Genomic DNA, 24,099 nt, shown 5'->3' on the forward strand with positions numbered 1-24,099 from the left:
TTTGAACTCCTGGGAAAAGGCATTTTTTATAACTATAGCAATCAGTTTCAGTAAAAAAACAAAAAAAACAAAAAAAACGCTTCAGGGTAATTCTGAGAATAATAAAGATTTATCACTTTGAAATAATTAGCCTAAGTGATTATAAATATTCCACATAATAAAATCAGAAGAGTTTCCAAAATAATAGAGTGGAATATTATAAGTCTTTCATTGAATAAGGGTAGAGGAACCAGAGAATTCTGGGAGGCCAAAGTGCGGGAAGAAATTGATATGCATTACATCATATGTCACTCAAAATCCTATGCCTAAATTATTTAAAGTTTCAAATTAAAAAAAGTAAAAAAGGAAAACAGACAAAATAGTAAGTAAATACAAAATAGCAAGTAGGTACAAGAAATTCAGCCCATGCTATTCAGTTGGTTCATTCATTCCATCATAGGCATTGTCTGCATTTATTATGGATCAGAAACATGAGTATGGCTTACCTTCAGGCTGGTTTCAACAATGATGAAATTATAAAACATAAGATTATCACTCAACTTCAAGAAATAATTCCAAAGCTGAGTTCCTTATTGTCTTTTCAAAGAGTATCATAAGTTACTCTGATCAAACAAGAATATTTAAAATATAATTTATGCAGTAAGGAAAAGCTTATACAAAGGTAAGTCTTTTATTGAACTCCGCATTAGAAAATAAGAAAAAGTTTCCATCAAGAAGACAGTCTAAATGACATCAGTGCTATTACCTCAAACAGCTCTTTCAAAAACATGACTGACTAATGTGGATTAATGAAAAATACTTTAAAATAACAAATATTTACCTCATCTTCAACATCAATAAATGTACTCATATCTAGTTCCTCGGGAAATGTCATTCGATCATTCAGTTTAATCCTATGCATGGTTGTATAATCAAAATCAAATCTTTTCAGCTGTAAGGTCAGCAGATAAGGAAAATGCAAAAACCGAAGGCCCTAAAAAACAAAAAACAAAAAGGGGGAGACCCTATAGAATATGGAATATTATCTCAGATTCCTAAGTATTAATCTGTACATGGCATTTACCTTCCGTGCATCACACTTCTTCTTACAACGTTCACAAAAATATTGATTTGGGCCATCCAAAATCTCTGGCTGAATAAATGCATGTAATGCTTCTTCCTAGTTAGAAAAAAATGTTTTATAATTACTTAAAATATTATATTAATGACAAAATCCTGAATAAAAAAGACTGCAATTACTAAAACAGTTATAAGTAGAATGGTTAGAAATTTAGAAACTCAAAATGTACCAAGGAATCACTATAAAAATTAAGCAAAAAAAATTATTTCAGTCTACACAAGATTTGTCTTTCTTAGTATTGCAGTATCACAGTCACTTCAACCTGATTTTCATTGACTTTACATTGCAGTGTTCGGCTAAATAATCTCTAAAAAAATCCTCAGTCCTTAGATAAAAAGTAATTCCACACTTCTAAGAAAAGCAGTTGCATGCATCATTTCAATCTTCTTATAAAAGGAAGCATTTAAAACTGTACAGTAAATATCAATGCTCTCTAAAGAATTCACACTTTTCATACACTTAAAAATCATGTAAGCATCCTTAATTGCCATAGTTAGGATCAGTCAGTAATCTGCCAGGTTGAAAAACACTGTGTAACCTTCTCAGTGTGTGTGAGACATTGCTCCATTTGGAAATGTACAATGAGGCTCCTGGATTGTTAATTTGGTAGAACCATGTGGTTCTCTTTTCTCCATACAGCATTACAACAGAAGTAAGAAACTTCATATAAATATTATTAAAGAATCAGTGGCATAAAGTTAATTTTTATTTTAATAATTGGTTTTTCACAATTAAAAACTAGTTAATGTAGCATATAAGATTGGATGCATAATCTCAAATTTCATCTGATGTGTTCTCTCTTTTCTTCACACATGGGCTAAGCAGAACTACTGAAAATATTACACATAAACTAAAAGAAATGGAATCATTAAGACAAAGTATCTTCAAATATTTTCCTTTTGATATAGGACAAGCTGTTCCTCAAAAGATAAAGGAGCTTAATGGTCATCGCTGCAAAATAGCTGGCAAAGCTTAGAAAACTACTGTCCACATAATGTTTGATAGAGCTCACTGTGGAACAAGATAAAAATAAGAAGACATAGATATTCAAAGGTGTCTAAACCCATCTGATCCCCTATTTTGTTCTCAGAACACAAGGAAACACGTGGGGAAGAAACCAAACAGCTGGGTTTTTTTCCACATGACCATGCATTTTATTGGTGGTCAAAGGACACATTTAGAAAATGGTTTTTTTTTTGTTGTTTGTTTCTCTCAGGCATATTTTAGGGGAAAAAAGGCAAGTTCTATAAAAACACAACAGAAAAACAAGCTTTAAAAGAAATTACATCTATAGCTTAACACAGACTGATACTAAATGTCAGGCTTTCCAAATAGTGGTAATTCGAACTGGTAAAAACTCAATATTCAAAAAAGGATGGGGGGAGAGGGAGAGTGAGACAATTATGTAACTCAAATTCTACTTTGGTGAGTGTGTATTGGTCTCTGGCTTATAGTTAATACCTAGAGATCTTTTAAAAAAATTTAAAACTTGGAAAAAAAAGTTTAAAGAACAGAGAACTGTCAAATACTTTACTCATATTCATCAACTTTTAAACATTTTTGCCAACTTTGCTTTTATCTCGTCCAACCCAACATTATTCTTTGTTTTAGCCATTTGAGAGTAGGTTTACACCTTATGCTTTGCCTCTTAACTTCGATATAACTTTTTAAGAATAAAGATATTCTTAAACAAACAGTAATCAAACTCTGGAAATTTTAATACTGATAAAGTACTTTCATCATCCATATTCCAATTCTGTCAATTACCTTAATAATGTATTTTTCTCCATTTAGTACACAATCTATCCCAAGGCCACAGATTTTGTTTGGTCTTTTGAGATTCCTTTAATCTGGAGGTGTTCCAGAGTTTGCCTTTCTTTCATAACACTGATATTTTTTGAAGAACAGAGGCCACTTATTGTATAAAATGTTCTGCAATTTGGGTTTGTCTGATGTTCTTCATTATTAGATTTATTTCATACATTCCTTGCTAGGCTACTACGATATTAGCAAAGATGTGCCCTTCTAAGGGTAGCACAGTCACAGGCCATGATGTACCTAACTTTCTCTTTAGCGATATTAGCTTTAATTATCTGGTCAAGGTATCATCCAGTCTCTCTACTATACAGTTATTATTTTTACCCTTGCGGCTAATAAGTAATCTGTAAGGAGATACTTGGAGACCATGTAAAAATCCTGAGCCTTACTAAATCTTCCACCCTTGATTTTAACATCCACTTAGATTCCTGCCAAAACCAAATTTTAATGTTTGCTTTCTGAACCAACTTGAAAATCTTTTTAATAGGCTATTTAAACCCACTGATATTTGATATGACTGACATGCTTGGTTCTATCTCGGTCACTACTGTGTAATTACTGTGTGTATTAGGTAATATTTATTGTGTTCCTTTGCTGTTTCTTAAATTTTCTTTTGGTATTTAGCAAGGTTTGTAATTTTATTCTACAGTTACTTTTGCATTTATAGTTTTGTTAGTGCCCTTGGACCCCTTTTTTTCCCACCCACCCCCACCCTGTTTACTTTCTTAAGCTTTCAGTGTCTGCCAGTTTTAAATGGTCTCCTTTATTTCCCACCCACACAATAGTCTGTGATCTTATTCTGCTTTCCCTTTCACTCCCCCTTCTGAAAAGTGGTATTATTTGTACTTTGTCTAACATGTAACATTTCATACTATTCTGCTACCCATGTTCCCACCCTTGTATTTAGGCCTTAATTTAATACAGTAAGTGCTCACAGTTCTTTTGCTGAAGCTGCCCCAGTAATTTCTTGGTTGGGTTGAGCTCATCCTCTAATGAACTCCTCAATGGCTCATGGATATAATATCCAATGAGTTCTTGAATATTCAAACTTGTCTTTTTATAGCTGTCATAATTAAGAAAAACTTGCCTGGCTATCAAACCCCTGGCTAGTACTTTCTTGAATTTCTGGAAATTGCTACTCTGTTGGCAGGATTTGCATGTTGTTCTTCTGAAATGTGATACCAGCCCAATTCATCTATTTTTTCAGAGGAGGTCTTGCTATGTCACCACGGCTGGAGTACAGCGCTGTGCTGGCTCACTGCAGCTTTGAACTCCCTGGCTCAAGTAATTCTCTTACCGTAGCCTCCTGAATAGTTAGGACCACAGGCACATGCCACCACAACTGGTCACTGTTTTTTTTGTTTTTTTTTTTTTTTGTAGATACATCGTCTCAACATGTTGCCCAAACTGGTCTCAAACTCCTGGGTTCAAGGGATCCTCCTGCCTCAGCCTCTCAAAGTGCTGGAATTACAGGGAGCCACTGCGACTGGCCTTAATTCATCTTTAATAGTTTACTAAAATACATCTCAGAGTTTATCATTCCAGGTCCTTCAAAAGGTAGAGTTAACATTTCCCTTTTTCCCAGAAAGTTTCTCTGAATTATAGTTTATCTATTAGTTCTGTTGCACTGTTTTATTTTTCTTCTTCACAGACTCCAATTATGTTGGACATCCTTTGCTGGTCTTCTCTTTCAGTATTTTTTTTTTCTGAGATCCTGCTTACTTTTACAAAAATTTCATTTCCATTCAGTGTCGTTCATTAGATTTTCATTCTTTCTATTTTCTCTTGAGCATTTTGCAATTTATTCTTCACTTCTAAGATATTTTTGTCTTTTTCTTCTGTTTCTTTCCTGAATTTGATGAACTCCCACTTCATTTCTTCCAGCATTGTTTTTGTTTTTTCAATCTATTTCTTTGCTTAAGTTTTTGGACACCAGCTTTTGTTTTGCTCATTTGAGAGTATTTAATTCAGAGTACCATGTTGATAATTCCAGAGTGACAACAGTTTCATATTCTAGATCTTACTGCTCCCCATATATCATGCAAAATGTAATTCTGCAAATCTATTTATTTATTTATTTATTTATTTAATTTGAGACAGGATCTCACCACATTGCCCAGGCTGGTCTCAAACTCCTGGGCTCAGACAATCCTCTGCCTTGACCTCCCAAAGTGCTAGGATTACAGGCGTGAGCCACCACGCCCAGCGTGCACATTCTTTTACACTATAATTTTCAGAATTCAGGATAGAACATAAAGAATTCTTACATCCTTAGTTCTCCAACCAAAAAAAAAAATGAGTTATCCCAATTTTAGAGTTAATGCAGATAATCTAGGCACAGTGCAATCAAAAGGTATATGCAAGGAATGGTATTGCCTACAAATCCTTTTTTAATCATTTATATGTATATATGAATTATTCATCAATTAAAATCTATTTAATTTTGAATAGAGAAATGAGTGTTAAAACACCACACTTCAATTTTTATATGAAAAAAAAAAAGAAAGATCCACCACTGAGAATTATTTCCTGATTTTGATGTACTAAGCAATTTTTGTGCTACTGATATACAGGAACATGATGTTTGCCTTAAAAATATATTCAACTGTCTTTCCCAGAATATATACTTTAATAGTACTCTTTTTTAACTAGGAAAAGGGCTATATACTTTTACCTAAGCTGTCATTTTTTTTTTCATTGAAACTTTTGAGACAATTGTAAATTCATGCGCAATCATAAGAAATAATATAGAGACTTCTTGTATACTTCCCCCAGTTTACTGGAAACATTTTGCAAAACTATAGCATATCATAACCATGATACTGACATTCATACACCTATCTAATTCAGATTTTCCCAGCTTTAGTGCACTCATTTGCCTGTGTATATGTGTCTATCAAGTTCCATACAATTCTATCACCTGTAGAGGTTCATGTATCCAATGCCTGTCAAGAGACTGAACAGTTCCTATGCATGGGTAACTTGTAGCCACAACCACCTGCTTTTCCTCTCCCTGCTCCCACCAAATCCATAAGACCTGGTAATGGTTAATCTGTCCCACAGTTCTAAAATGTTGTCATATCAAAATCATAAAGTATATAATAACCTTTTGGGACTGGTTTTTTTTCACTCAGAATAATTCCCTGGATATTCTTTCAAGTTTTCCTGTTTATTAATAGTTTGTTCCTTTTTATTTCTGAGTACTATTTCATGGTTTGTATGAACCACAGTTTGTTAAACCACTCACTTACTGAAGCAGATATGGGCTGATTCCAGTTTTGAATATTAAAAACAAAGATGGAATAAATATTTGTGCACAGGTTTTCATGTAAACATACATTTCAATTTTTCTGGGATAAATGACCAAGAGTTCAACTGCTAGAGTTTATGGTAATTGCATGTGTCATTTTATAACAAACTACCCATAACATTTCACATTCCCACCAGCAGTGTATGAGTGATACAGTTTCTCCACATAGTCACCAGTTTTCCATGCTATCATTATTTGTAGCCATCTGGCAGGTAAAGAATAATATATTCACTATGGTTTGAATTTGCATTTCACTAACAGCCAGCAATGTTGAATGTCTTTTCTGTATTTGACATTTGTATATCCTCTTTGATGAAATGTTATGCCTTTTGCCAATTGTCTAGATGAATTTTTCTAAACTGATGTTTTGAGAGTACTTTATACATTCTAGATATGAGTCCTTTGTCAGACAGACAGCTTGCAAATGTCTAGAGCTTCTCTTTATCATATGGGGTTTCAGAGAGTAAATATTTTTAATTTTAATGTTTGCTAATTGCCCTGTTTGTAGACTATGCTTTTGATAGAAAATCTAAAAACTCTTTGCTTAGCCCAGATCTGGAAGATTTTCTCCTATGTTTTTTCTAAAAGTTATATTAGTCTTACGTTTTACATTTATGACCCATTTTGAGTTAATTTTTGTATAAAGTTATTTAAGTCAAGGTTCATTTTTGTGATATGGATGTCCAGTTGTTCTATCACCATTTGCTGGAAACACCATTTTTCCTCCATTGACTTGCCTTTGTGTCTCAGTCAATAATCAGTTAGGCATATTTGTGTGGATCTATTTCTGGGTTTTCTATTCTATTCCACTGATCTATTTGTCTACCCCTCTGCCAATATCACATAGTCTTGATTACAAGAACCATATAATCCATCTTTTTGGCTAAGCAGTATTCCATTTCAAATCACGTAGATTGATAACTTCATTTTTATTTTTGAAAACTCTTAGCTATTCTAGTTTCTTAGGCTTCCATATACATTTTGGAATAAGCTTGTATACGTCCTCAAAAAATCTTGCTGGACTTTGACAGGAACTGCATTAAGACTATGTAATTATCTTTACTATGTTGAATCTTCCAATTAATAAGTACAGTATGTTTCTCCATTTAAATATTCCTTTCAATGTTTTTTTTTTGACACATAATACTGTAAATATTTATGAAGTACATGTGATACTTGACACATGCATAGAATCAAGTCAAGGTATTTGGGATATCCATCACCTTGAACATTTACCATTTCTTTGTATTGGGAACATTTAAAATCTTCTAGCTATTTTGAAATACACGATATGTCACCCTATTCTGCTGTCAAACACTAGAATTTACTGCTTCTATCTAACTGTATGTTTGTACCTATTAACCAACCTCTCTTCGTCCCCATCTCTCTCAAACACACAGTTCCTAGCCTCTGGTAACCATCATTCTACTCTCCACCTTCATGAGATCAGCTTTATTTTTAGTTCCCACATGTAAATGAGAACATGTAGTATCTGTCTTTCTGGTCCTAGCTTATTTAACAAGATCTTTTCAAAGTTTCGTAGTTTTGAACACATAGGTTCAGTACATTTTTTGTTGGATTTCCATCTTTTTTCTTTTTGCAAAATTATAAATGGTATCGTACTTTAAACTTCACTTTCTACATGTTTATTGTTAGTATCTTGAAATACAATTTATTTTTTATGTTTATTTTTATCCTGCTATCTTGCTAAACTCACGTATTGGTTCAGGGTTTTCTTTTTCTTTTTTTTTTTTTTTGGTAGAAGCCTTGGGATTTTCTACATAGATAATCATGTCACCTAAAAATACAGACAATTTTATTTCTTCCTTTAGTAGTGTTTTTTTCTTTTTTTTTTTTTTTTTTTTTTTTTTTGAGACAGAGTCTCACTCTGTCTAGTAGTGCTTTTCATTTCCTCTTCTTATCTTACTGTGTTGGCTAGGACTTCTAGGACTATGCTGAAAAGGAGTGATAGGAGCTGACATCCTTGCCTAGACAAGCTTGCCATTCCCTAGGAAGAAGGCAGTCTCTCACCATGAAGTATGATGTTAGCTATAGATATTTTAGATATGTTTTTTAATCAAGTTGAGGAAATTTCCCTCTATTCCTAGTAATGAGTTATTATAAGTGAATTTTGAATTTTATTAAGCGCCTTTTCTAAATCGATATGATCATGTGAATTTTCTTTTTTTGCCTGTTAATATGGAAGTTTATACTCATTGATTTTTAAAATATTGACTAGTCTTGAATCCTGGAAATCAACCCCACTTAGTCACAATGTATAATTCTTCTTATAAATTGCTTAATTCCATTTGCTAATATTTTGGAAAGAACTTTCCCAACTATACATATGAGGGATACTGATTTTTTTAAAGAACTATCTTGGTTTAATATCAGGTAAGAATAGTGTCACACAACTATGGGTTTCCTCCTCTTTTTTTCTTTTTTTTGAAAAGAAATTGTATAGACCTGGTGTTCACTATTCTTCGAATGTTTGATACAAGTATCCACTGAAACATTCCAGACTCAGAGATTTCCTTTTCAAGAGGTTTTAAATTGAAAATGTAATTACCTTAACAGTTACAGGGCTATTCAAATTATCTAATTCCTACTGAGTTCTTTTCAAAGAATTGGTTTATCTAAGTTGCCAAATTTACGTGTGCAGAGTTGTTTGTTGTGATCCCTTTGGTATCTGCAAGATCTATAGTTATATCCTTTTCACTCCTGATACTGGAAATTTTTGTTTTCCCTTTTTCTCTATCAGTCTTGCTATTTGTCAATTTTATTGTCTTTTCAAGGAGCCAGCCCTTTGTTTTGTTGACTTCCTCTACTGTTTTCCCATTTTCAATGTTACCCGATTTCTCTGCTTTTCTTCATTATGTCCTTCCTTCTGCTTGCTTTGGGTTTCTTTTGCTCTTCTTTTTTCAGGTTAGGTGGAAGCTTAGATTACCGATTTGGCCCTTTTCCTGTCTTTTAGTATAAGCATTTAATACTGTAAGTTTCCCTCTCGGTATTGCTTTAGTTGTGCCTCAAAAAAATTTGGTTATGTTTTAATTTTCATTAAGTTCAAAATATTTTTAAAATTTCCCTTGAGACTTCCTCTTTGGCCCATGGATCATTTAGAAGCGTTATTTTCCAAGTGTTTCGTGATTTTCCTGTCCGCTAATCTGATTCCACTGTTGTTGAAAAAAATCGCACATTCCATGATTTTAAATTTTTTGAGGTCTTATAGTCCAGAGTATATGGTCTATCCTTGTATATATTTAATGGACACTTGAAAAGGACATGTATTCTGCTGCTGTTGGGTGAAGCACTTTAGCAATGTTCATTAGATCTGTTGGTTGATGGTGATGCTGAGTTCTACATCTTTGCTATTTCTGTCTAGTTGTTCTACCTATCAGTTAGTAAGACAGGGAGGCATACTGAAGTCTGCAACTGTAATTGTAGATTTGTCTTTTTCCTTTTAGTTCTGACAGTTTTTCCTTCATGTATTTTGGCAGCTGTGTTATTTTCTGAATACACATTTAGGATTGTTGTCTTCTTGGTTGTTTGACACTTTTATTACAATATAATACCCCTCTCTGTCTCTGGTAATTTTCTTTGCTCTAAAGTCTTCTTTATCTGACACTAACACGGCCATTCCTGATTTCTTCTGGCTTACTTTGTTTGGGGTTTGCTCAGCTTCTCAGATCTGTAGGTGTATGCCTTTTGCTACATTTGGAACATGTTCATCCATTATTTCTTTGCACCTGTCTTCTTTTTCCTTTTTAATCTCCTTCCAGGACTTTAATGACACAAGTGTTATACCTTTTGCTCTCCTTCCAGTATTCCATCACACAGTGTCAAACCTTTTGTTATAGTCCCTTAAGTCCTTGAGGGTATATATATATTTTTTTCAGTCTATCCTCTCTCTGCTGTTTAGATTGGGTAATATCTATCGTTCTATCTTCAAGTTCACAGATTCGATCTACTGTCTCTTTCATTCAGCTGTTCAGCCTATTCACTGGGTTTTCAATTTTGCTTATTGCAGTTTTCAGTCTCAAAATTTCATTTCTTTATATCTCTGATTCCCTAAAATGTTCTACATTCCCATTGTTTTCAGTGTGCTTAGGATTGCTCACTGAAGTGTTTCTATGATAGCTGCTTTAAAATATTTATCAAATAATCCTAACATCTTTGTCACTTCAGTGTTTATGCCTACTGGTTTTCTTTTTTAACTCAAACTGAGATTTGTGATTTTTTAATTGAAACCTGGATATTTGGAGTGTTATGAGATTCTGGACCATATTTAAACCTTCTAGTTTAAATGCTTCCTTTGACACTGTACCATCTGGGGAAAGGGCTCTGCCATATTAGTGCTAGATGGCATTAGAAGTCCACGTTTCCCACTTGGCGTATGTGGACATCTGAATGGAGGAAGCTCCTTGTTAGTGCTGGGTAGGGAAAGGAATTCTGGCTGTTCAGTAGGCCTCTGCTGATATAACCTTGGCTGTAAGGGGCAGGAGTATCTCAGTACTACACCCCAACACTGACACAAGCAGGAGGGGCTCACCTCCTTACCCCTGGGAGGTGGTGAAGGAACAGAGAATCTAGGCTCCCCACTCAGCACTGGCAGGCACAAGTTGATGTAAGGCCATTTTTTTCTGTGGTGTTTGGTTAGAGCACAGCAGTTATGGTCTAAAAGTTTTCTGGCTTGCTAGGCTTTTTCCTCCTGGTCCTTCAGTTAAAAAGAACAGAGTTTTTCAGTCTGTGCCCATTGTTGTTTCCAGGCTGCCAGTTTCTTCAGTTCCAAGTCTGGGATATATTAGGCAAAAAGAAAACCCACGGAACTCACCACCGTGCTATTCCTTGGGTGCTGAGGTCCCTAGTGTGTATGCCTTCTCTCCACCTTTCAGTCTTCTTAAGTTTTTTTTATATATAATGCTCAAGGTTTTCAGCTGTTTTAGTGGGAGGAATAGGGATTGCCTCATCTTCCTGAAAGCAGAAGTCCCCACTGTTTAAACTTGTTCCCACTATGTCCAACCATACACATTCCTGGAAAAATGAGGGTACAGTCTGTGGAAGAGATTTTTCTTTATCTGATGCTTACATATTTGGACAAATCTGGACCACTCCTTCACCCAAATGAGTTCTGTGGCTGAGTCAGCCATATAAGAATGTCCAAACCACCTGTTATGTCAGGGTAGGACTTATAATATAAACTTGTGTAAACAGTTGAAATGCTTTTGATTTCATAAATACTTACTAATTTAACAATTTTCCATTCAAAACTTTAAAACAATCATTAAACTATGTTTACTTAGGGAACAAGTCTTTTATATAATCTTATTTCTCCAAAGGCACTATATGAAATTAAGCAGCTAAACCCTGATCAAACTTTTGAACACATTTTTTGTCATAATAAACAGGTATTTAAATGTACATAATGAATAACAGAATAAAAGTATCCTAAAAGAAAATGTCCTAGAACACTGTCTGCCATAGAGTAGGTACTAAATAAATGTTGTATGACAAAATATACCAATAAAAAAACAATGTCTAAAATTTTACTGTTAAATAAAAAAGCACTTCCCTAGATAATGTCAAACATGAGGCTACATCGTTTTTCTTTAATTTATAAATTATGCTTTCATAATTAACAAACAAAAAGTTAATATATCTAATTTCTATGTATTACTAGAATGTACTTAGAACTATCTCCTTATTTAATACATTCTCACATGGGGTTGGCAATAAGCACAAAGTTACTTTGATCTAGTCAGTGAACATAGAAGGTTCTGTCTAAGAAGTCATTAAGAACAAAATTATTTAAGGATTACTACAAGTAATTCTTCAGCTGATATTTTCAGGATTAATAAAAAATATGTAAAACAACAGAAAATTGTAACACATATTTTAGTATTCTCACTCCCTCTCAACATCCCAAGGACACAAATATAAACAAAGTAGTGATATTCTTAAATCACCTTAATCTAATGTAGAATGTAGAGCTTCCCATATTACGTTCCTCAGAATCCTAATGTCTCTTGAAATATTAACAGATATCCCACAGAGAAAGAAAATGCTAGGTTAAACACATTTAAACAAACTTCTCAACTACAGGAATCACTGGGGCATTTACAATATAATATGCACTGTGGTATTTCCAAAGAGGATTATTGTTATAGTTTCCCAAATCTATTTAATCAAGGATACCTTCCCCAAAATATTTACTAAATCCTTTTACAGACTAGTATTCAACAGAACTCAATCTGAGATATACAGAATGGCAGAATAGCCTTTCGATATTGATTCCCTACTTGGGTGAGTAAAATGAAGATCAGAAATCTAACAAATATCAGTTATAATAACTAAAAATCTATTGAATAAAGAAAATATTATTTAAAAAAGGCTTTTTTTTGGCCTCCCTACTTTACCAGAGCTTATTTTTAAAACTGCAGAAGTCTCCCAGCACTCATTATAAAAATAATCTATTATCATACTAAAAAAGTCCCATGAAAATTGATTGTGGATATTATAATAAATTAGATGAGTGCTAATTTCAGTCCTATTTTAATCCTCCCTGTTATTTGCAAGTTAATTTATTTGACCATAAAGATAAAACAACTCCAGAAATTGGACATTTTAGATGAAGGTTTAAAAAAGAAAATCCCTGGCTGGGTGTGGTAGCTCACACCTGAAATCCCAGCACTTTGAGAGGCCGAGACGGGAGGATTGCTAGAGACCAGGAGTTTGAGACCAGCCTGGTCAACACAGCAAGACCCCATCTCTAAAAAATAAAACAAATATTTAATCAATTTTTAAAAAGAGAGAGAGAGAAAAAAGAAAAACCCTTCAATTTTTAAAAGACCTCACTCTCAATTATCTGAAATTAAACCCATAATATTGTGGCACACTAAATGAAACATACAATAAACAGAATATATAACCATCAATGTGTATGCGTGTGTGCACATGCACGTGCTAGTGTATTATGTCTATATTTATTTTTTTTTTTTTTGAGACGGAGTCTTGCTCAGTTACCCAGGCTGGAGTGCAGTGGTGCAATCTTGGCTCCCTGCAGCGTCTGCCTCCTGGGTTCAAGCAATTCTCCTGCCTCAGCCTCCTGAGTAGCTGGGAATACAGGCATGCACCAACATGCCCGGCTAATTTTTAGTAGAGATGAGGTTTCACCATGTTTGTCAGGCTTGTCTCGAACTCCCGTCCTCAAGTGATCTGCCCGCCTCAGCTATCTAAAGTGCTGGGATTACAGGTGTGAGCCACTGTGCCCAGCCTACATCTATATCTAATATATTAAATAAGACAAAAATACCAGTCCACTAAAAAAGGTAGAATAATAATTTTAAGAGTCCAGTTAAAATTCAGGCCAATTTTATATAATCTGAATGAGTGATTTTTATGATACCTCTTTTAACTAGATTTTTGCATTCCATAATTCCAATTCTTTTTAAAACATATACAGTCCACAAAACACAAAATGGCAAGCAGTCACATATAACCAATTTTAGATGCTGTATGATGATATTTGTGGACTAAGAAGAGTTAGGCTATAGATTTGAATTCAGAAAATAATGAGAAATCACTTACCTCTAACTAAAGTTCTCCGAAGGTAGTATCCTCCTTAGAACCCCTATCTTGGGTAGTTTCACCTGCTGTAATTTCCCTCAAGAGATTCCAGCAAAGTCTAGAAAGTTTTAAGTTCTCTTCTGCAAGCCCTATTAGCGCATGTGTGTTATAAACCTGCTCACATACTGCTTCATAGCTGCAACTTCCAATTCCCACTGAACCACCACCACTACTACCACCTATGTATCATCAGTGGAGGATACTACCTTTGGAGAATTCCATTTAGAAATGTGATACTGTTCACATCCCCAGAAGTATCCTCCAAATCACTCCATTACTTTGTCTATTAATGTACTTAAGAGAGTGGTGGCAAATCAGCAGGTGAATACATAATGACATAAAGATTTAGCTAAGCAATTATATTCGCTGAATACTCAAATTAATATGTTAAAAACTAACCTAAATGTATATATGGAAAATTTTTCATAAAAATACTTTAATAAATAAGGTAGAAAAAATAGTCCATATCACTTGGGACTACCGAATATTTCCCTAGTATATATGTCAGAAAAATGCGAGTATTTAAAAATTAGTGGAAATCAGTCATTGAAAGACAAATGTTTATTTTTCAATGATTTTTTCAGTATATAATTTCTACTTTGAACTGCCAAATTAAAGTAAAATAAGGTTTAAAAAATAAAAACCAAAACTAGCCACCCAAACGAAAGCTCATTTAACACACCTAGATGGCCATTTAAAAAGGTAGTACTAAACATCTAAAAAATGTGTCAAATATACTCAGGAAGCTGACTATGAAAAACAGTAGCAGAAAGGAGACTTGATCTTACACTACCCAGAAAAGGTCTTTTACTTAGATGTTTGCTTTGGATCCCCATTGACTGATTCCATAATTTATTGCTGGTTATTTCCTAATAGCCACATAAAGGTAGGAGAAAAAAATCAAACGGAATCAATCGTCCTAGAGGCCAGAGGACTAAACCATATTTGTAGCACTATCTTAGAAGTATAGAAAAGCTTTTAAAAAACTGATTTTTAGCTACAAGCCACCATCAGTTTAATAACAACATAAATAAGACCAAAACATAAAACATAATGAAATTCTACTTCTTAAAGATATCTTGTTCAGCTTTGAAAGCTTCCCGTGGCACATGGTAGGTTCAAATAAATGTTTTTGAGCACTTTACTTTTAAATATCAACTTAAGTCTTTCCATGATTTTCCTGTCGTATAAGTAAATACACATACGTACAGATAAAATACAATTAAAAAATTATTAAAAAGCAATTAAGAAATGGATGACAAGCAGAATGAGAAAATCTCAGCTAATCCCCCAATTAGATACTCCGTATGTGAATAATTAAGGTGATTACAGTTTTGATTCTTCAAATTATCTGTGCTACTACAGTGTATGTTTTTTAAACTAAATATTTAGAGTAGGGATGCTTCTTTTAAAAATACGAAAAAACCAGAGGTCATAAAAACCAGAGGTGCTTTTTCCAATTTTAAAAGTGTGTGGACCAAAACAATCCCCCCAAAACAAAAAAGTACTTTCCAATGCAAAAGGTGGTCATAATAACAGCATTTATAACATAGACTGTTTAGAGGTGAAAAAAAAGATAAAAGTGAAATCATCTAATCACCTCTCCAAAAGAATAAAACACTGAACCATGAGGCAGTACATTTGCATTCACTTTTTCTCTTATAATACATGCACTATTAGGACTCACTGAAGGGTCAAAAATCTTCTAGATCTTGCTAATTTAAATGCAGGAATGACTAACAACCCAAGAAGGTGTATCTAGGATGATACTTACCTTACAAGAGATTATACCACTGTGCTATTATGTATTCTGTGTAAGGATACACAAGCAGTCAGGTGAAAGGTACACACCACACTAGCAAATGCTTGGCTGGACCCATAAGGTCGGATGACCAACGGAATATCAAGATATGTGTCGATTCGCCAACCCTCATAACCACATTCCAGACATCTCACGTAGTCCTTCAGCTTGCCTTGATATAGTTCATTTATAAGATCAGCCTAAAAATAAAATATTTACATTTTTAAGTGTTCCTTAAAAATAATCTTTAAAATATATAACAATCTACACTTTTTAGAATGGTTTACAAAAGGATATTGATATTTACAGCTAAAATCTTAGAAAACATTAATATTTATCTATAATTATTATATATTTAATATTTAAATTTATCTAAAATTTTATAGAAAAAATTAAAAAACACAAATCACCTAAAAATATCAATAAAATTAGATTAACACTAACTTGAGTCAGTGTGCAAAAATTAACGATTTCAATACTCATCATGAGAAAACCTATTAATGTAAGTTTTGATGAAATTAGTTACCAATTTATTATACCATTAAGCCTCAAATTATCTTTACATTAAGGTGAGAGTAAATCCTAACCTATCACTTTAGGCATGTTAATAATTATACAGCTAAACAACTGGTTGAGTTTTAATAACTTACATATGTCTATCACCACTTCTCACAATAATATATTCTGATGTATAAATCATATCCTCTAGCTCAAGATGCAAATCAAACCTTTTAGCTTTCAGTAATATACATAGAACAATTTTATGTAGAAATATTACACAACAATCTTTTAAAAATGTATGGAAATTCAAAAAAAATCTTAAAATCCACTTCTCTCAAAATATCCTCAACTAAAAGAATGGATCTCTCACCTAGGCCCCAAACTTAGTTAACTAGGGCTTTTCTGACTCAAAGGCAGCAGGTAACTCCCTAAGTAAGAACCAAAGAGTCTTGTTACAAAACTTAGGAACTCAGTAGGAATGCCCCAACTGATCTTAATGGAAGTGTTGACCCACAGAAAGGGATGTAACAAGGAAGAAGGGTAACTTCAGACCTATGAAAAAGAAACAGCCCCCAATACCATCTACATAGTTACTAAAACACAGCCCCGTAAGACTATGGAGAGAAACTAGATCATTAAATGAACTTAAATTTTTTTCATTATCTCCTAAGTAAGAATAGGCATGAGGATAAGTGTACTACATTTTGCCTCTTTCATAAATTTACATTTCTTCAAACAAATAGGATTTATAAGCCTTTAAACTGGATTGACCATCACTGTCTACACTAATACCACTTATTTAATGAAGCCTTCTTCATTCATCAGCATCAGTCATATGTGACGGTCTTCTTCACCTAGGCCAGCCTTTTGAAGTGGTTCAAACCAGTGTTTTTCAAATACTGAATAGCAAATCACCATAAGAAAGTAATTTACACTGCAACCCAGTGCACGCAACTTCAACAAAAGCTTCATAAAATAATACTTACTCTAATGTGATGTTCTCTTGTGCTCTATTCTATTCCATTTTTTGAAAATGCTGTTGTAGGTCTAATAAACTGATTTTATAAGCCGTGAATAGATTGTAATCTACATTTTGAAAAACTCTGGTACAAGCCATCACAGTAGTTCCAATCAGATATCAGACCCTTCTAGCTACCTTATATACTCTTCCCCTTTTATCCCTGTGACCTTCTTTTAGTATACCCAGTATAAATCCTCCCATGTACTGAGCCCCATCCCATTCAGCCTTACTCCTCATCCTAATATCTAATGTTCTTTCCACTCCTAACCTGCTCTTCTTTCCATTACATAAGAATAGGGTCAGATTAATGAGGATCCTAAATGTCAAATACATAAGACTATACTTCCATTGGTCAAAATAAAAGTAATGCTTCATGACTAGTGTTACAGATTACAGGACATATAATTTACCTAATTATCTGAAAATGCTGTTCAAAAATCATCCCCAAAACACATATATACAGCTTTTAAATGTATAATTTTCAGAGCTAAAAGACAGCTCCCAGGTTATACAGCCCAATTTCCTTAAAGATGAGAAAACTGAAGTCTAGGGTGGTTTAATGATGCTATTTATAATTCAGTTAATGGCTAAATGAGAGCTCAGTACTTTCAATTCCCCATTGGGTACTTTAACCAGGAGACTAATCCCCAAGTTCCAAAACATTCCAATGGAATAAAAGTCATTTAAGGTAATGAGTGATTTATTAGGAAACAGTCCCCTGGATTTGAGAGATGTAAATTACCTGTTCTGTTTGCTTCCATTTCTGTTCCAAAGCATCAAACATGACTCTGCATAGTTCTTGTACATCATGCTGCTGCCAAGCTATTTTAAGATAAAATTCAATTAGAAATAGCAATAAACTTAATGTAATGAAACAATCTGTTGTTTAAAAGCAAATAGGCAGAAATATTGAAAAGTCTACTTTAAATAATGCCAAATTTAAAAAAGAACACAAAAATACATATGACAGTCACGAAAAGGCATTCATACACCAGAAAATAAAGAGATTGCAGCATTCTACAAATAGTATATACTTTATGGTGCTACAATATTTGTCATGTTTGTTATTTTTCATTGTAGAGTTATGAAAAGTGTTAGAAAATCTAGGACAACAAATTTGCAATGAAAGGTTTAAGATAAAGGTAATTAAGTTATGTGTAATGTGTTTGTAATATTATTGTCTCCTAGAATTGTCTGAATATTAGAACACTTATCATTACAAGAGAATTAGTACCCTCACTACTATCCCATCCAAAGCTCCTTGTAACATCTGTGGTTTCAATTGCTCTCTTTTTGCTGGTTTGTAACAAAACAAAAAGCCTTTGAAGTTGGTATGGAATACTTGTCACTGGATCTTCTTCAGATTCTTCAAATTCCCACCTATTAAAACAAAATGTTAATAAATTATTTATAAAATAATTTTATTATTTAAAAGCATAATTAATATCAAAATCATAATAATTTAAGATTTTAATCCTGGAAGCTATACAGAGTTTGAATGCTAATTGAAACGAATAATATCTAATGAAACATTAGTGTTTCCCTAATTCATAAATTCAGAAGAACTTTTGATTTTAATAAGAAAAGGCGTAACAAGGCAAAAGTTCTCAAGAAAAAAAGGCAAAGCTCATTTAACTGTGGCACCTGAATCTGACCATAACCTCTGTCCTAATTATTAATTCACAAAAATACAGGAAACAGAAGAATACTATTACATGAGATACTACAGCATACAACCACCAAAACCCAAACTGTGGAAAACTACAGGATAGATGACATCAGTTTTCTTTCTATTTTTTGTAGGGAATAAATTGCAAGGATGAAAAAAGATAAAAGAGGATTATAAACAAATTAAACAGATTAAGAATTTTATTAATCGATTGCAACATACAGCTCATATAGATCCTGATTTAAACAAACTGTTAAACAAGGCAATCAGGGAAATCACAGCCCTGACCTGAGATATAATTTACAGATGATATGATGGAGGTGTGCTTCCAAATAATCAAGTTGGAGGGTATAGACAAAAACGATTGATTATGAGTTGATATTAATAACATTCAAAGCTGAATGATTGGTGAAGAGGGATTCATTACACTATTTTTTTTTTTTTTGAGAAGGAGTCTCGTTCTGTCGCCCAGGCTGGAGTGCAGTGGGACAATCTTGGCTCACTGCAATCTCTGCCTCCTGGGTTTAAGCGATTCTTCTGTCTCAGTCTCCCGAGTAGCTGGGATTATACACATGCACCATGAAGCCCGGCTAATTTTTGTATTTTTAGTAGAGACTGGGTTTCACCATGTTGGCCAGGCTAGTCTCAAATTCCTGACCTCAAGAGATCCACCCACCTCTGCCTCTCAAACTGCTAGGATTACAAGTGTGAACCACCGCACTCAGCCTACTTCCCTTTTTTTGAATGTTTAAAATTTTCTGTAATAAAAAGATTTTAAAAGGGAATACAAGAAAGTAAACAAAATAATAATTCAGGTAAGATTTTCACCCTCACAAACTTACGATAAACAGCAGTCTAGCCCTAGCTACAGCTACTGTCTCAATAACAAGTGAATTCCCAACTGAAGAACTTAAGATCTCATGGAAAGAAATAAGATTGAGGTACTAAAGTTAGTAATGTACCCACAAAAGTCTTTAAAATAATTCTATATTCATAATATACATCTAAGACAAAATATTAAGTGACAACAATATTAAAGTTATTTTATATCTTAAGTTAGCATTAAGATTGCTGTTTCCCCACTTTTTAGTTTCAAAAGGAGGTTTGAGCTTTAATTTTTCTCTGTCACACTTTACAGACATACTAAAAGGCTTTTTTCTTTTTCTTTTGGGTATGGCTTTCTATTAGAGTGTTCAATATTTTTCTTACTTTAGGACTGAGAAGTCACAGCTCTGTTCTCATCTTCCATTTTTCACACACTGGCACTCCCTTCTGCCTCACAGAAGTGAATGAAGTACATTTCACCTTTTTCTTCTTAAGGCTTCCCTGCAAACATCTCTATTCAATACCTGACTTCTGCTTTAATCCTCCACTCTTCTATTCTCAATCCCCAGCTCCCTTTTTTCTGGTTATCTTCAATAGCGGTTACTTATAACTGGCATTATGAGATCAAAAATTCTCTTGGTAACTGTGAGAAAACATTAGTTAAAACAGAAAATGCTCAAATTTCTTGTGTGGGAAATTCACTAATAGGGAGGAATTACTGTAATAAGACTGAATTCTCACCTGTCCTTTAGTCCTGGTACAAATACCTAAAAAGGTTTTAAATCTTGCTGGTACTTGCCGTTACTTTAGTCACCTAAGTTAGAAACTTCGGTGCATATGTGATTCTTTCCTTTCCTCTACTCCTAAGTATAATTTGTTACTAAGCCATGTTAGTTTTCAATCTCAAATATAACCACTGCCACCATCATCATTCTGACTCTAATATATCCATGCCTGGTTTAATAACAGATTCCTCCAGGGTTCTCTGTCTTTCAAATCAATCCTGCACACTGCACTATATAAATTTCCCTAAAACAATGTATTTAACACATCACATACATGACTCCAAATCAAGTGGCAGGTTATCTATTGGCCTTCTTCACAAAAAGTAAAGAAAATAAAACCCTATCCTTTTATGCTAGCGCTACTCTCTGGATAGTTTATCCTTTTATGCTAGCGCTACTCTCTGGATAGTCAATTCTTTTACACTAGCGCTACTCTCTAGTCTATCCTTTTACACTAGCACTACTCTCTAGTCTATCCTTTTACGCTAGTGCTACTCTGTGGCTAGTCTATTCTTTTACAGTAGCACTACTCTGTGGATAGTTTATCCTTTTACACTAGCACTACTCTGTGGATAGTTCAATGAGGTTCTTAGTTCTACATTAAGAAACATCATGAGTGCTCTCAGGCTTTGTTTCCCTACCTGCTATAAACTTCACTCTATTCTCACAATCTCAAGGCCTTCCTTTCTGTTTGACCTCATGTCTAGCTCCCACTTCCTTACTCACTGGGATTGTCACAATGGATTTCTAGTTTCTTTTGTTCTTCAAAGACCTTCACACTTCTGGCTTCTTATGCCTTGTATGCTCTTACCATAAACCTTTAGAGGGCTTGTTCCTGTGAAGTTCCTGGAATGTCCTCAGGGAGGCCCTTACTGTCTACTACCTGAAGCTGTGACCCTCCCCGCCTCTTCTCCTGACAATTACTCCTTCCACATTATTCTGCTTTATTTTCTACCTACCATATATGATTCTGTGAAATGAGCTTATATATAGTTTTATATAAGCTCTAAATGAGGTACTTTGTCTTACTCATCACTCTAATCCTTATACCTAAAAAGAATGCCTGGCACACAATAAGTGTCCAATACATGTTAGATGATGAATAACCCTGGCTATGCTCTTAATTTCCCCTACAGTGCTGTAAATTTACAGTCTACTTTTCGAGTATTAAAACAGATGGTTAAACAAGTGCCCATGATCCCCGTTCCTATGCATACTCTCCAAAACAGGCATATCATCCAACTATCTGGTCTGTGCTAGTTTTGAGAGCAGGCTCTGAACTCTATCTATTAACCTCATCCTCCAGTACTCTGACAAAACTCTGGTGATGATCTCCTGGACCCCCATGCAACACACTGTGCTTGTTGGCATCAGCTAGTGTACAGGCAGAATAGGGTAGTGAATCCTGGCATCTACTAGGCGCAACTTCTAGCAGTGTGCTTTCAGGCAAAGCTATTTCTCTGTGCCTTCAGTTACCTTCTTTAGAAGATGCTGATAGTAATAGAATAAAATTCATACAGTTACTATGAGAATTAAGTGAGTCTATATATAAAGTGCTCAGAACACTACCAGATACAAACAATAACTAACACTCAGGTAGCTCTTACTATTATTTACTTTCACTTTTGACAAGCCTCCTATCTGCACAGTGTATTCTCTTTCTTCTCAACCTGGCCAAACTATACCTAGCTTCATGACCTACCTGAAGCTTACTTTCTTCTCCAAGTTTCACCAACCTTTCTTCTCTTTAAGCTCTAATGGTATTTGGCTGTCTTTAAATGTTATTTAAACTATTTCAAACATACACATATTGCTATTGTAGAAAGATTTATAAATTACTCAAGAACAAAGATCTTATATCTAATTCCCTCTCTATCCACCAAGTGCCTAGCATTTAAACACTACAGGGCGATACATGCATACGGAATGACATACATCAACTTTTACAAGTTAAGTTCAGATGACAAGCTGATAGATGAATCTAATGGTGATATAATGTTGTTGAGTAATACAATCAGCAATATTAAAAGTTCCAAAAATAACCTATATACATATTGACAGTAATTTAAAGATGTTACTGGAAAGTAACACAAAAAAAGGAAAAATCAGTTTACTTATACTTAAAAGTATCCTTAAAAACTAAAAAATTATGTGTTTATCTTAAAAAAAAATATACAAAGCAAAGGTGTGTTAAATGTGTCATAATAGGATATTCATAAGAATAAATGTCTGACTTCAGGGTTTACTTAAATATAGACTTCCTCCATAGAGCATTTTAAACCATCTGATGTATATTTTAGAAACACATACACACATGCACACGCACACACAGGTACATGAAACAAGCTGTAAATATTATATTTTAATTAGAAACAAAACTTGCAAGTTAAAAAAAAAAAAACCCTCTGCATTCTTCAATTGACAGGTGGAAGGAGAGTATGGATTTATATATTCAAATTATCTCAAAAGCAGTCATTTATTTCTTCATAAAGGGTGTTAAGGCTACGAGAGAGGGAAGATTTTTACCCTATATGTAAATCTTATCAATTTTATCCTTTTGCTCTCTATATACTTCTGATTCTCTCTTTGCACACATTTTCCATATACCTGTTTTTCACAAGATCTTTGTTATTATGTAAGGAAAGAAGTTATATCTTATGGTGTGAGAAATGCCCCAAATTTTAAAATAACTGCAAGAAGATAAATTTTGTTAAAGGCAATATTTTCATTCTTAAATCAATTTTATTTATAAAATTTTTTGGAATACTCACTTATATAATGCATTCCTAAATTCAGGAGTCATAAAAAGTGTTTGCAAAAGGCTATTCAAATAGCAAGTCATTGCTTGGTTTACTAGTCCCACATATCCTTTAAAGAGAAAATACAAATATACATTAATCAGCATTTACATTAAAAATAACAAAAACATAATAAGAATTTAATTCATAGTAAAGATTCAGAGGTTAAAGTTACAATTCATTTGGAAATTATTTCAATTTGTTCAATAGCACCTAAGAAAAGATCTCTTTTCTAATATGTGCTCTAAGTAGGCTTTGTTTTGCAAAAAATGTCAGGATACCTTGTTATAGATATGTCCAGAGATACACATGGAGATTATATGACATTAAATAACATTTTAAGGGTAATACATTTAGTAAAGTATGTGTTACTGGCACAGACATAATCTTTTTCCCCCAAATCTAAAAGTTTAAGCATATTAAACTTTTAAACATATTAAACTAGATTATAATGGAAAAGTATAAACATATTCACTTTAAATAGCATCACACACATCCAATGTAGAAAGACTACACAGAACCAGTTATCCCTGTCATTAAGTCCTATAAACCAATTTCTGTAAGAATGAATAACATACAAGATAAATTCACTACATGCAAACTCACAAAAGCTGAGACTCTAAGTAATGCGGAGTGACTTCGTCTGTTTCGACAAGCCTGTCAATGAAATTCTATAGATCAGCATGCTGTGCAAAGGGTAATATGGATCCCACACCATCTGTACTTGTATGATTCCAAGAAAAGACCAAGTATGGTAGCTATCTGCTTTTCACTTTGTACTAAGGTTCAAATTTTTATTTTTTTCATCTTTATTTTAAGAACCGTGTA

General features: G+C 33.7%; 1 protein-coding gene across 14 annotated transcripts in view; it reads right to left on the minus strand.

Annotated features, from left to right (window-relative positions):
* The window catches only part of USP47 (ubiquitin specific peptidase 47), a 116,158-nt gene that overhangs the window by 37,732 nt on the left and 54,327 nt on the right, over positions 1-24,099 (minus strand). For 9 of the 14 annotated variants that reach the window (XM_065528545.2, XM_065528542.2, XM_074014286.1 and 6 more), the window contains 6 exons: positions 23,245-23,341; positions 18,429-18,574; positions 17,937-18,016; positions 15,723-15,872; positions 1,064-1,159; positions 821-973 (listed from right to left, as the gene is read on the minus strand). In XM_065528545.2, the coding sequence (XP_065384617.1) occupies positions 821-973; positions 1,064-1,159; positions 15,723-15,872; positions 17,937-18,016; positions 18,429-18,574; positions 23,245-23,341 (722 nt within the window). Of the gene's footprint in view, positions 1-820; positions 974-1,063; positions 1,160-15,645; positions 15,873-17,936; positions 18,017-18,428; positions 18,575-23,244; positions 23,342-24,099 lie in introns of all 14 variants that reach the window. The other 5 variants (XM_074014290.1, XM_074014291.1, XM_074014287.1 and 2 more) reach the window with 1 other exon arrangement.

This window comes from Macaca fascicularis, chromosome 14 (genome assembly GCF_037993035.2).
Source record: "Macaca fascicularis isolate 582-1 chromosome 14, T2T-MFA8v1.1".
In the NCBI taxonomy this organism is placed as follows: Eukaryota; Metazoa; Chordata; class Mammalia; order Primates; family Cercopithecidae; genus Macaca; species Macaca fascicularis.